Genomic DNA, 15,175 nt, shown 5'->3' with positions numbered 1-15,175 from the left:
GACTTCATGACTGACAATTAGATGACTATGGCTTACTTGCAATTGACAGGTGGCTGCAGACTTGAGGCCTCCAATGCTCGGGACACACACACTGAGACGACTGCACTGGACCTCAGGAACTAAGAGAGCTATTGCAGCCCCTCCCCTGGTTATATAGGGGGCTGTGCAAAGAGCCCATAGGTCACATTGTATAACAATTAAAGAAACAGTACATTATTAATATTACAACTTCTATGCACAGGGGATAATACATAAAGGGGGCCCTGGACATGGAGAGACTCTGCCTGACAGGGCAGGAGAAGTACAGGGAAACATCATCCCATACTGGGCCACCAAAAATTATTGTGAAGGATTCCCATTCAGCGGAAGATTGCAGACAAAACAGCAGGGGCACATTGAGGCAATGGCTGTTTGGTGCACTATTCCTAGTAAGCAAAGAGTTGTCCACCACTAGTTAGATGCTCCCTTACTTACTTACTAAATAAATAAATAAACTTACCTCCTGTCTAGTCCCAAACAGACTGCCTTTTGTTTTGTTTTCCTTTATCTTTAGCCAAACACACAATGATAAATCTTCCCCATTTTGTGTGGCCTGCACCACTAGTGGACCGTGGCCTTACAAAAGGACCGTGGCCTTACAGAAGGAAAATGGTTGTATTTTCAGTTAACAGTCCAACAACTTTAGTTTTCAATGCTTTCCCCCACTGTCGCCCACATTCACTCACAGGACAGCAGCAGTGGCATAAAACTGACTCAGTTACACCCACAACAGTGAGTGCAGGTAGTGGGGATAAGCACTGCAACAGCAGCACCGTAGACCTCTGCTAACTTCCCCCTACCCCCCAGGAAACCAAGCGATCTGCCTCCTGAGGCAAGATGATCATCTTACCTCATGGTAGATGTGACCCTGAGTCCACCCCCCAGCAGGTCTCCTATTTACATATTCATTGTCCATGCCAACTCATTGATCAGTATGGTACTGTCAAACATGATCAAACTGTTGCTGCCAAGATTTTAAGATATTTTATGGGAAGAGAGCACTGTAGACAGCCATTGTAGACTGCCTGAGTACTACATAGTGGTGGGGTATAAACATTAAAAAGACAGATATGAGCAGGCTTCTCTAGTGGATATGGGAGCCATGAGTGTTACATACTAGGGAAATAGTAAGAATGAAGCAGAGCATCAGTCTTTGTGCCAAAGTCTACTATTCCCAGTCCTGGAGCCAACATGTCACAGGAGTCTTGGAGACACAGAGCAGTTCTGTCCTACTGTCTGCTACCTCACTGGAGATGAGTCTTTGGCATACAAAATGATGCTCTGTTTCACTCTTCCGTTTCACCTATTATGTGACACTTTTGGCTCCTGGCTCCAGTACACAGTATACTATGCGAATGGTTACAATGAGACAGGGCATCACTGTTTACCCTGTGTTGTCCTGGTCCTCACAGACTCCTGACGCTGCATACATCAAAGGGAGTGTATGAAGAATTCATTTTAGATTTAAAAGATTTCAGGATGTGATGAAAATGGACAAAATCTGTATTTATCTGCCATGGATCACCAAACAGTGCAGAACAGGAGAACCGGGAACAGACTTGGGAGACAGAGAATACTGTTTGAAAGGATTATTTTCCTCTTAAATAAAGAAATAAATGAATAAATAATCATGCATGGCAGATCTGTTTATCTGAATCAGGTTTGCAGAAATCCATGTACTCACCGCAAAAACAACCTCAGGAACAGATTTTTAGTCAGAAAAAAAACTTTAGCAAAACATACCTTGCATTAGAAATTCATATGAAGAAAAGAAAAGCCGGCAACTCACCATAGTCCATCTTCTTGCTTTTATTACAGCATAAAATACTCACAAGTATACAAAGGGAGAGGGAGGGAGCGGAGGGTACAAAGGCAACAAGCTCTGTTTCGCACTTAACAAGTGCTTATTCCGGCCATACCTTGCATTAGAATTCAACTAAAAAGATGTTTACACTCAGTTGTAAAGTAAAAGGAGTACTCCGGCGAAAATGAACTTATTCCCTGTCCACAGTTCATAAGTAGCATATCCACAGGGATAAGTAGCTGATCGCAGGGGGCCCGACCGCTGGGGCCACCCGCAAGCACTGGGATAGGACCGGGCGCTCAGTGAGGAGCTGCAGCTGGCACGCGTCCATTCAGTTCCATGGGAGCGCTGATGATGCCCAAGAGCTGTAATCCTTTAACCCCTTAACGATGCAGGACGTAAATGTATGTCCTGGTGAGCTGGTACTTAACGCACCAGGATGTACATTTACGCCCTATCCATAACCGCGAGCATCGGAGCGATGCTTGTGTCATGTGCGGCAGGTCCCTGATAGCAGCCAGGGACCCGCCCATAATGGCCGATCGCGCGGATGTCCACCATTAACACTTCAAATGCCGTGATCAATACAGATCACAGCATCTGCAGCATCGCGGTCACTAAAATGGATGATCCGATCGCCCGCAGCGCTGCGGCGGCGATCCGATCATCCAGCACAGCAGCCGGAGGTCCCCTCACCTGCCTCCGCTGCCTTCCACGGGTCTTCTGCTCTGGTCTGTGGACCAGAGAATAAGATGACTGATAATACTGAGCAGTGTTATGTCCTATGCATATCACTGAACAGTATTAGCAATCGAATGATTGCTATAAATAGTCCCCTATGGGGACTATTAAAGAGTAAAAATAAAAGATAAGAAAAGTTTTTAAAAAAAGTAACAAAAAAAAAAGTGAAAACCCCCCTCCCCCAATAAAAACGTAAATTGTCCAATTTTCCCTATTTCACCCCCAAAAACTGTAAAAAACATATTTTATATACATATTTGGTATCTCCGCGTGCGTTAATATCCCAACTATTAAAATAAAATGTTAATGATACCGTACGGTGAATGGCATGAACGTAAAAAAAAAAAAAATTGCTGCTTTTTTATAACATTTTATTCCAAAAAATTTTTAGAAAAAAAGGATTAAAAGTTTTATATAAGCAAATATGGTATCAATAAAAAGTACAGATCACGGCGCATAAAAATTAGCCCCCATACCGCCGCTTATACAGAAAAATGAAAAAGTTATAGGTCTTCAAAAAGGGGGATTTTAAATGTACTAATTTGGTTAAACAGTTTGCGATTTTTTTTAAGCACAATAGTAATAGAAAAGTGTATAATCATGGGTATCATTTTAATCATATTGCCCCAAAGAATAAAGAACACATGTCATTTGTTCATAAATTGTACGGTTTGAAAACGAAACCTTCCAAAATTAGCAAAATTGCGGTTTTCTTTTTAATTTCCCCACACAAATAGTATTTTTTTGGTTGCGCCATACATTTTATGGTAAAGTGAGTGATGGCATTACAACGGAAAACTGGTCACGCAAAAAACAAGCCCTCATACTAGTCTGTGGATGAATATATAAAGAGTTATGATTTTTTGAAGGCGAGGAGGAAAAAACGAAAACATAAAAAGTCCTTAAGGCCCAAATGGGCTGAGTCCTTAAGGGATTAAGTGCCATGGCACTTCTCTTGGCCAGTCAGTATTTGCAGCCTTTAAAAATTGACCAAAATTGTTCAGCCTGCAAGATGATTGTCCATTTTTTTTTTTAAGATTGGAAATACTCCCACAAAACCTCTGTGTGAACATAGCCTCACCTCAGTGCTGCACCTTTCTCCCTCACCTCTCCTCTCTGCACATTCACTGATTCATATCAAAATAGGAATAATAATGTCGTATGTGATAATTGATTTTCGTTTTTTCTTTTTTCTCTCTCCAGAATGTGAACTGTGACACTGATGAACTCCTGGATGTTTTCCTAATAAATTCAGGCAGACTTTATCATTTGGAAAAATTTACAGAAAGTATAAAAGACACTATATTGGTAAATAGTAAGATTGCTTTAGTATAAAGCTGGTATCTGGTCACTGTATGGTGGCATATTATATGGCACTAGGCACAGTATTGTATATTATTTTTGCAGTGTGTGTTGTGAGGCTAACCTATGGCACTGTTCATTCAGAACCAGACTATATGGTATTATACTTAGACACTGTATGATATGGATAATTTTGTACTATATAACAGTACTCAATAATGAGGGCAATGTACGACAACAAGAGTTACAATGAAGGACATTTTCCAACATTAATCCATAGGAAATAACATTTGCCCTTAAAGGGGTACTTCCGTGGAAAACTTTTATTTTTTAATCAACTGGTGCCAGAAAGTTAAACAGATTTGTAAATCACTTCTATTAAAAATTCTTAATCCTTCCAGTACTTTTTAGGGGCTGTATACTAAAGAGAAATCCAAAAAAGTAATGCATTTCCTCTGATATCCTGACCACAGTGCTCTCTCCTGACCTCTGCTGTCCATTTTAGGAACTGTTTAGAGTAGGACAAAATCCACATAGCAAACATATGCTGCTCTGGACAGTTCCTAAAATGGACAGCAGAGGTCAGCAGAGAGCACTGTGGTCATGACATCAGAGGAAATGCATTTCTTTTTTGGATTTCTCTTTAGTATACAGCCCCTAAAAAGTACTGGAAAGATTAAGATTTTTTAATAGAAGTGATTTACAAATCTGTTTAACTTCCTGGCACCAGTTGATTAAAAAAAAAAGTTTTCCACAGGAGTACCCCTTTAACATTTATGAAAACAGCATGTTCTTCCCTGTCTAAAAAATGTTTCCGTCATTTTCATATTTGCTTACATTTAAACAGGCATAACTGAGACAAGTGAGCCCCGTTTAAGGGAGTCCCCCAAAACATCAATTTCTGTCACATATACTCTGCCTCTTTTTTGGCCTTGTCCATGGGATTGTGAATTCATTCTATTATGTTCCACATAACCACATAATTTGGAGGACATAAATTTCAGGGGTCCGGGAAACAACCCTTGATGCAATTTTTACACCTAAAAGTCAAAAAAAAAATGACTTGTTTAAAGGGGTTATCCAGAAATAAAAAAAACAGGCCTTTTTTCTTTCAAAGACCTCTTGCTGTTTGTCTCCAGGTTGGATGTGGTTCTGCAGCTCAGTTCCATTGAAGTGAATGGAGCCAAGTTGTAATACCACACCCAAAGTGGAGACAAGGAGGGTGCTGTCTTTGAAAGAAAAAATGCCTGTTTTTTTTTATTTCTGGAATACTCCTTTAAAAGGGGTATTTCGGTGGAAAACTTTTTTTTTTTTTTTTATTCAACTGGTGCCAGAAAGTTAAACAGATTTGTAAATTACTTCTATTAAAACATTTTAATCCTTGCTGTAGTTCTTAGCTGCTGAATACTACAGAGGAATTTTTTTTTATTTTTGGAACACATTTTGTAAGACCCCTTTACATACTGTATGTGTGTTATCTGGTGGTGTTTCCCTCTGGCACGTAGAAAAAGCCCTGTAGGGAAACAGATGTAGGACTGATCCCAATCATTTGAATGGGACAGTTCACCTTCATCCGGTGTCTCTAGGTACATGGTGGAAAGCAATGCATGGGCGCTGGACAGGGGAATGCAGCAAGATGCACAATTAATGAACGCCGTATCTAAACAACTGATGACAACTCATGCACATTTCTTATCAGTTGTGGCCAGTTTAGGCTGAGTTCGTTGAGCCAGACGGCCGGCATGTGAACCCAGCCTAAGGCTCTGGTAGTACTAGTGTCCTGCTTCTATTAGGTTTCTGTTGTCCCCAAAGACATATGCATACAAGTATACACCTCAGAGTTGTACTGAAAATAGCTCTAATACAAGGCTCTGCTGTGTGCATGATGTAGGCAGAATGTTGTTGTGATTATTATTGGTCAGGTCTGAGTATTCAGACCCCAACCGATCAGTAGAGTAAGGGGGGGGGGGGAGGGGGTGGAAGAAGAGTGCTGCCATGTGCTTGTCTCCCCACTGTGTGTCTATGTGAATGCAATAGCCCCCATATGCTTCCATTATGAATCCATTTCAGTCATGTGACACAGAGGCTGCAGAAAACACACCTAGCGCACACTTCTCCTGACTCATTCTACTGATTGGTCAGGGTCTAAACCCTCAGACCCCGATCAATCAAAACTTTTTATATTTCTCTATGATATATCAAATATTTGTTTTGATTTTTAAACGATGCTGCCATGATGCTAGTCAAATCTCTGCCTGTACCTACAATGTCATAAAAGTAATAAGATGATATATAACAGGACTGCAAGAGAAACAGCTGCCCAGCATTCTACTGTACTGTGGAGCCAGCGGACAATACTCATATCAATATCTCTATGCGAGTATGGAAAGCAACATTTATTAAGGTATTTGGATCATTTTCTTCTGCCTGCACAACACACTATGGCTCTTTTCTTTTATTATACATTATATGTCTCCCCAGTTTTTAAATCTCTGCTTGCTGTCAGTGACTAGCAATATACTTCTTTAAATCCAGTCTCTGACCTCCTTATTACAATCTACTTTCCAAGCATAGTTAAACAACTTTACTCCAGCATGAGACCTCACATGTACTGGACTGTCAGTTATTGTAGATTTTCTTATGGAGATAGAAAATTATATAAACCCACCTGTAATGTAGAGAACCTAAATCTGAAATTATAAAAAATGTACATATTGGCCCATATTTACTATAGTTTATAGTTTACTACAGTTGTTGTGCCCCATAGTTTTAGTACTTTGACATACTTTACAAGAAGAAGAAAAAAAAACAATCCCACAAGTTGCATTTCTAACCCAGTAAAATGGGCCTGTCCATTGGTTTCTCTCAAAATTAGTAGTGAAATTATTATTGAAAACTACACAAGAATGCAGTTTTACAAATCTTAAAGTTGTAATAGTCTGCAATAGAAAACCTGCAGCAGATTATGTATTTGGGAACTTAAAGGAGATCTGTAGCCCTAGACACTTATCCCCTATCAGGATAGGGGATACGTGTCTGATCGCGGGGGGTCTGAATGCTGGGACACGTGATCTCCTGTAAGGGGCCCCGGCTCTGCTGTGGCTCTCCCGTGCAGGAGGCATGTGGCTGCAGCTTGACGCCGTGGCAAACACGCCCCCTCCATACAGCTCTATAGGAGAGGCGGGGATGCAGTGTTCGTCCATCCCTGCCTCTCCCATAGAGCTGTATGGAGGGGGCATGTGACCTCAGTGAGGTTGACTACATACGCATTAGCCGAGCAGGGCCGCTGCAATGCCAGGTCCCAGTACGGGAGATCGCGGGGGGTCCCAGTGGTCATATATATTGAGCATACACACAGGGCTACCCGGCGGCAGCCCTGTGTGTTCAGTAAGGTTTGGAGGCAAGGTCGCATGTCACAGTCATTCCAGCGTGCGGTGCGCCCCCCGGTGCGCAGCGTGAAATATGCTGTGTGACCGTACCCTGAAGATAATGTGCACAAAAATTTGTGGAATTTCCGAGCTGAATATTTCCGAGGAATCCTGCTCTTGTGTACATACCTTTATAGGGGTCAGAACTCTGCCTTTCTAACACAGCCTTTGGCTATCCGGGCATGCTGGGAGTTGTAGTTTTGCAAAAGCTAGAGTCAACGGCAGAAAAAGCAGATAATCGATTTGTATAATTCATATTGTATAACTCATAGCTCTGATGTAACATTATTGTCTGTCTTACAGGCCAGTATCCACAGCCTGAACCTTGTGTTAAGTGCGGTACTGAAAAGCGACAATTCTACCATGTTGTTAAACCCTGAGAGTGAAAATTTTGAGGTAAGTTCAACTAATAATACGAGTCATTTTGTGGCATACCCTGTGGATTTAGAAATACCCCTTTAAGTTGCTGCCTAATGTTTAACCTGATGCTTCAATAGAAAAAAAAAAGAAGAACAAGCGGTAAATGAAACATGTCTGGCATAAATATAAATTCATTGTATAGTAACAGCACGAGCTAACAGAGAAAATAAAGATAGACAGACACAAAGTGTTAAAATGCAGTAATTAAAAATTCTACTTTTAACATTCTGCAAGAAAAAGCAGATCAAATAATTTTTTCTCCACCAGGGGGCCCTGTAACTACAGAGTTCCTAAATAGTCCAAGCCAATAAATTTAACTTTATACTACTCATGACTAGAGATGAGTGAATCATTTAGAGTGCATCAGATTTAATCCCAGCATGAGGGGGTAGTTTACCTCCTTCACCTTCTTACATATGGAGCTGAATATTTTGGTCTCAGCACCACACGCTCATTCTCAGAGGCGTAGCTAGAAACCACAGGGCCCAGTGCAAAAAATTGCTGTGACCCCCCCTACCCCTCTGCACCAGGGTGGAACTGGGACCAAAAATAGTCCTGAGTATTTCAGAATAAGTAGCCTGACTGTTTGGACCCCCACCAATCACCTCAGTTCAAGAAGCGTTCCTGCTGTTGCAAAGCTACGACTCCCATCATGCTTGGAGAGCCTCAGGCTCAATGGGAGTTGTAGTTTTGTAACAGCTGGAGAGCCACAGATTGGGGAACAGTTTCACCCATCACTACTGCAGAACTTACAAGTGACTCCAGCTCTGATGGGACAGTAAGAACACACAATTATATCAGTGACCTGAGTGACATCTTCTCTGTTGTCTTTCCTTTTCTTCCTTATCTGGTCCAGAGGCCAGGACTTCTTCCAGCTACATCTTCTCTGCAGAGTCTGACCTCCGGACATCAAAAGTTCCTTAGTTTGTCAGCAGATCCTCATCTGTATAAAGACAATAATCATTATAAACCCGCCAAATACTGTGCCCTCTGAATATAATACTGCTACACACTGTAGCCTCTGATTATAATACTGCCACATACTGTACCCCTGAATATAATACTGCCACACACTGTACCCTCTGATTATAATATTGCCACACGCTGTACCCCTGAATATAACAATGCCACACACTGTACCCTCTGAATATAATACTTCTACACCGTTCCCCCTGAATATAATACTGCCACATACTATGTCTCCTGAATATAATACCGTGACACATGTACCCTCCAAATATAATACTGCTACACACCGTTCCCCCTAAATATAATACTGCTGCATACTATGTCTCCTGAATATAATACTGCCACACACTGTATGCCTGAATATAATACCGTGACACATATACCCTCTGAATATAATACTGCTACACACCATTTCCTCTGAATATAATACTGCCACATACTATGTCTCCTGAATATAATACTGTGACGCATATACCCTCTGAATATAATAATGCCACACACTGTACATTCTGAATATAATACTGCTACACACCGTTCCCCCTGAATATAATAATGCCACATACTATGTCTCCTGAATATAATACTGTGACACATATGCCCTCTGAATATAATAATGCCACACACTGTACACTCTGAATATAACACTGCTACACACCGTTCCCCCTGAATATAATAATGCCACACACTATGTCTCCTGAATATAATACTGTGACACATATACCCTCTGAATATAATAATGACACACACTGTACACTCTGAATATAGTACTGCTACACACCGTTCCCCCTGAATATAATACTGCCACATACTATGTCTCCTGAATATAATACTTTCACACATGTACCCTCTGAATATAATACTGCCACACACTGTACCCTCTAAATATAATACTACCACACATTGTACATAAAAAACTGCCACATACTGTCTTCTGAATATAATACTGTCACACATTGTACTCTCTGCATATAATACTGCCACACACTGTACCCATACATACACACATCATACATGCACACATCTCACATACACATAACACAAGAACATAGATTAATACAATGCAATAGCATGGCATTGATCTATGTAAGCCATCTAATGATGACTTATGGGGGGGGGGGGGGCAAAAAAAAAAGATAAAAAATGTTTATAAAAATATAGAAAAAAAATCACCCCCTTTTCCTATACTGTAAAAAAAACATTGCAAAAAAGCATATTTGGTATCACCATGTGCGTAATTGTCTGAACTATTAAATTATGATGTTCCTAATGTGACAGTGGTACCGTTAAAAACTACAGCTCTGGGCTCAAAAAATAAACCCTAACACTCCTCCATAGGTGAAAACTAAAAAAGTTATAGGGTCAGAACATGGCATTGAACAAAATTATTATTTTTTTTTTTTCTGGCTCTAACATTATATGGTAAAATTAAGTGTATCAATGAACAGTACAACTTGCCCCACAAAAAAGAAGCCATAATACAACTGTGGAAAAATAAAAAAGTTATGGGTTTTAGGCTACTTTCACACTACATTTTACATCCGTCCCATCCAGGGTCCGTTTGGTACTTTTTTTTTTCTTGCATTGAAACTGGATGGAGCACAATGGAAACTGTCTGGTCCCAGAGGACCTTATTCACTGGAATGAGGTCCGTCAAGGATTTGGTAGTTTAGCGGAATTTAGCAGAGGAAAAAAAATAGTGCATGCACAATTTTTTTCTCCACTAAACTTCCACCATTCTGACAGAGTTGCCGACAGAGCTCTGAATAGTGAAGTTCGGCGGCAGTGTGAAGGTACCTTAGAATGTGAGAAGGAAAAAAACTTGAGCCAGACCCAAAATTTGCATGAAGTAAGGTGGATACACACATTGTACATATGCACACACACACACACATCATACATACACACACATCATACATACATACACATCAGTTTCCCAACCAGGATGCCTCCAGCTGTTGCACAACTACAACTCCCAGCATGCAAGGACAGGGCATGGCTGTCCGAGCATACTGGGAGTTGCAGTTTTGCAACAGCTTGAGGGCAGCAAATTAGACATCTAGGTCATAGAGCAGCCGACGGCTGTCCAGGCATGCTGGGAGTTGTAGTTTTGCATCAGCTTGGACATCTAGACCCTAGGGCAGTGTTTCCCAACCAGTGTGCCTCCAGCTGTTGCAAACACCAGCCCCCCTCCTACCTCCCACAAACAACGCAGAAAAATCTGGGCTAAGTAAATCAAACCTCGTCCAACCCCAAGAAGACCCCCCTGCCGGTGGAGGATGCTTCAGTGCACTCCATATGCCACTAAACTGAATGTAGCATGATCGCAAGCAGAGACATGGAGCAGACATGCGTGCCTGAGCGGGGCACGTCTGCTCCCAGCTGCCCCTGTCCTATCTGTCCCTCCCTGCACAGTTCTTAAAAGGCCAGGCCTAAATAAAATTAGCTGAAAACATTGTGGGCCCCCTCAGCCCTGGACCCTTGAGCAGTGCCCGATCTGTCAGTACGACTTGCTGCTTCAACAATTGCGACCATTACGACCTCTGTAGCTATGCCACTGCTTGTTCTAGTTCCTAGGTGTAACCCAGTGTTTCCTAACCAACGTGCCTCCAGCTGTTGCAAAACTACAACTCCCAGTATGCTCAGACAGCCAAAGGCTATCAGGACATGCTGGGAGTTATAGTTTTGAAACAGCTGGAGGGACACTTGTTGGAGGTCACTGATGTATATCCTCTTACCTCATATCCACCCAGTTCTGCAGCAGTGACATCTTGTGGCTGGACTATATCATTGTAGCACATGCTGCCTAGGAGCCATTAGCTTTCTCTACATTAGTGCTGCAAGGCAACAGTTATATTAGAGGTTAGCACGGAAGAGTATTATAAATGCAAATAAAACATACCATATATACTCGAGTATGAGCTGACCCGAATATAAGCCAAGGCCCCTAATTTCATCCCAAAAACCTAGGAAAACTTATTGACTCGAGTATAAGCCTAGGGTGGGAAAACATCATCCCCCACTGTCATCATCCCCCACTGTCATTATCTAGACCCCCTGTCATCCTCCAGACCCCCCCTATCCATATAACCCCCTGTCCATATCACCCACTGTCATCATCCAGCCCCCCCTTTCGTTGTCTTCTCACCTCCTCAGTTGTTGCTTTAGTAGCTGCAGGGACCATCCGGGCAGGGTGGGGATGGTGAGCCGGGCCATCCATCTTCACTGCAGGGACCGTCCGCATTCTGGTGGGGAGGGTGAGCCGGTTCGGGCGTCCATCTTCACCGGGAGGCCCTCTTTTCGGTTCCAGGCCGTCCCCGGACTAGTGACGCTGCATTGATGTCGCCGTGTAGGGACGTCCGTGCGCATGAATGTCCCTGCACAATGGCGTCAATGCAGTGTCACTAGTCTGAGGATGGCACGGAGCGGAGAAGAGGGCCTCCTGTTGACCAGCTCGCCCACCCCACCGGAATGTGGACAGTCCTTGCAGTGAAAAATCATGCTGAAAAACTCGGCTTATACTAGAATATATACGGTAAAATAGAGGAATACCAACAATTAAAAAATGATGACCTGTTCCGTTGCATACAAATTTTAGAGGTACTCTACCCTAGCAGCATTTCTTCTGCTGTGGCATGAGGACTGCCTTTAAGTCTGTAATAAGGGCTCATAAGCAAACTTATTTATTTTCAATAAAGCAAAATTTTAGGATGCCACAGAATGAAATGTTATGACAGATGGAAGTATAAATTGTCTTGTCTTTCTGTATGAACCTGAACGGGCTCGCATTCATTCACTCACTTTCATTGCAGACAATGATTAAACTGTCTAAAGAGCTGGAGCATGGCAGGGTGCCCATCTGGGTTATTCCACTGAGTATTATCATTGGACTTCTCATACTAACCCTCATCATATTCGCAATGTGGAAAGTAAGTACTGACATACAAGTAAATGTAATGTACTGTATTTGTTATAAATGTAATGTACTGTATTTGTTATATGGTAAATGTAATGAACTGTATTTCTTATAAATGTAATGTACTGTATTTGTTATTAAAAAAAAAAAGGCCACTACTGGCCTGCATATCCAAAGTCATGTATGTTAGCAAATGGTGACATATTTGTTCTAAAATGTGTTACTTCTCATCACTAACCAATCTTAAAGTAACTAAAAAAAAGTGGACTTGGCCTCCAAGTAGATATAGTTTAGGCCACGTTTATTATGCAAATTCACTCTCCTCAAGAAGGAAATCCCGCTTCAGTAATTATCAGCTGCTGTATGCTCCACAGGAAGTTATTTTTTTCTGTCTGACCACAGTGCTCTCTGCTGACACCTCTGTTCATGTCAGGAACTGTCCAGAGCAGAAGCAAATCCCCATATATTGAGTGGTGCAGTATTTAGGTAGCAGATCCCTGGTTTTATCCCCACCCTTGATAGTTCATCCATTTTCAGTATGTAAATTGCATATTATTCACATTCCATATAACAGCTCAAAGCTTAACATGTTCTGATACTTTTGCATTCTTCATATAAGTAATTACAAATCATTAACTACTATAATTGTTCTTCACTTTTCAGCTCGGCTTCTTCAAAAGGCCCCTGAAGGAGAAGATGGAAGAATGAGGAGCCATATTTCTTAACACACATTCTGATAATACTTGAACATTGTCTCAGGATTACTAATAGTGAAATATTGAACAATGAAGCTACAAAATAGTAATTTAGTATTTTTTTTTTTTTTTTTTGTGAATGTTTTTTAGAATACAGGTTACACATTTAACCAGGGTTTGAATTCTTTATAGGCACTGTATGCCTTGAACTAGAGGTGGCCCTAGGAGAAGAAGGAGATTGGATTTACATATGAATGACTACTTTAAAACCATATGTAAATGATGTGTACATATATGTAAAATAGGCACGTTTAGTATCATTCTATTTGAATCTACATTTAACTTTTTAAAGCACCCTAGCACCCCCCACACCCCCAGTCCGCCAACAAACACCCACAAAGACATAAAGAAATTTCCCCTCTGGGATTATTATTGCCATAACTCTGCTCCTTTTAGGTCCAGTGCCTGGGGCAAGATGTTGGGTAGGTATGTTTATGTGGTGACCCATGGTGTATGGTGGGACCACGGGGTGTAGCAGTGTAGGTGGATTGGGCAAGATGGTATTAACCCCAGGGGCAAGGTGTTATTAACTTCTAATGTTCGTGACGCCAGAGTGGTTTTTGGGTCTCCGCTATTCCAATGGCTAGGCAGTGAAAGGAGAGTCCACAACCAAGTTATGGTTTAACAGAGGCTTTACTGAGTTAAGACAGGTGTTTTTATCTTCACAGCTAGGCCAGATTCCAAGAGAGGTGGACAGGAACACAGAAGGACCTCACAGCTTGCTGGGACCAATTAAACTTGTAATAGACTATAAAATCTTGACTTTAGGCTGGACTTGACTATAGGTAGTAGTGACAGCAGACATAGATTTTTGACTTACTGGAATGACTGTAGATTTGAGGCCTTCCAGCTGCTGGTCACTAGCACTGGGATCTCTGGTGTTTGCTGTTCCTCAGCAGGGAGCATAAGACAGAGAATTGTAATGGCCGCCCCTTTATATAGAGGGAGGCTGAGCCAAAGCCCATTGGTCAAGCTGTGGGTCATAGGTTAAGCTGGGGCCCTCTGGGTAACATATGACAACATAGACATAACATGTGACATTTCACAGGTCATTTAGACAACTGCTGGAGTCCTCCAAAGGTCCTTTATACTGACTATGCATTAGGACACTGACTATCCATAAAATAAAATAGATAACAATACAGTAACAGCAGAGGAGACACTGCAGGAGAGCCCCCAGGTCACTGAGGGACTCAACCTGACTGGGCCTAAGGGTAGTGCAGAACCATGTTCAGTACTGGGACATCACATTTACAGTGCAGTAAAGGTGTAATGAGAAACCAGGGGTTAGACCAGTGTTTCCCAACCAGGGCGCCTCCAGCTGTTGCAAGACTACAACTCCCAGCATGCCCGGACAGCCTTTGGCTGTCCGGGCATGCTGAGAGTTGTAGTTTTGCAACAGCTGGAGGCACCCTGGTTGGGAAACACTGGGTTAGACTAAAGGAGGCACTAGTTGTAAGGTTCTGGTTTACTGCAGACAAACATTGTCTAGTTCTACAAGGTGTGGCCTACCTGATGGATGAAGAATAAAGCCCCAGACAAGCCATACCTACAGGCTCCTGAGGTGTCAATCTAGTACTGCATATACCACATACACGTGTGTTCTTCAAGGAATCATACTGGTTGTGGACACCAAAGTATTCATAGGACCATGGAAAAGCTCACACGCTAGTGTAAAATAATGCACATGGGTGAGAGGGTGTATAGAGGAGTTTTCTTATAACAGCAAGAAAGTCCTGCTCTAGAGCCATCTATTTCCATTTCACCCCTATGTCTATTTTTTACACTATACGATGCATGGAAG

General features: G+C 41.9%; 1 protein-coding gene across 1 annotated transcript in view; it reads left to right on the top strand.

The window, feature by feature from the left end:
* Positions 1-14,669, top strand: part of ITGA1 (integrin subunit alpha 1) — a 198,975-nt gene extending 184,306 nt beyond the window's left edge. The window contains exons 26-30 of the mRNA XM_056541965.1: positions 3,788-3,892; positions 6,186-6,290; positions 7,618-7,710; positions 12,513-12,629; positions 13,280-14,669. Of these exons, the coding sequence (XP_056397940.1) occupies positions 3,788-3,892; positions 6,186-6,290; positions 7,618-7,710; positions 12,513-12,629; positions 13,280-13,324 (465 nt within the window). The 3' untranslated portion in view covers positions 13,325-14,669. The remainder of the gene's footprint in view (positions 1-3,787; positions 3,893-6,185; positions 6,291-7,617; positions 7,711-12,512; positions 12,630-13,279) is intronic.
* The last annotated feature ends 506 nt before the right edge of the window (positions 14,670-15,175 follow it).

The sequence above is a fragment of the Hyla sarda genome, chromosome 1, assembly GCF_029499605.1.
Source record: "Hyla sarda isolate aHylSar1 chromosome 1, aHylSar1.hap1, whole genome shotgun sequence".
NCBI classification, from domain to species: Eukaryota; Metazoa; Chordata; class Amphibia; order Anura; family Hylidae; genus Hyla; species Hyla sarda.
This window is presented reverse-complemented; position numbering and strand designations above follow the sequence as displayed.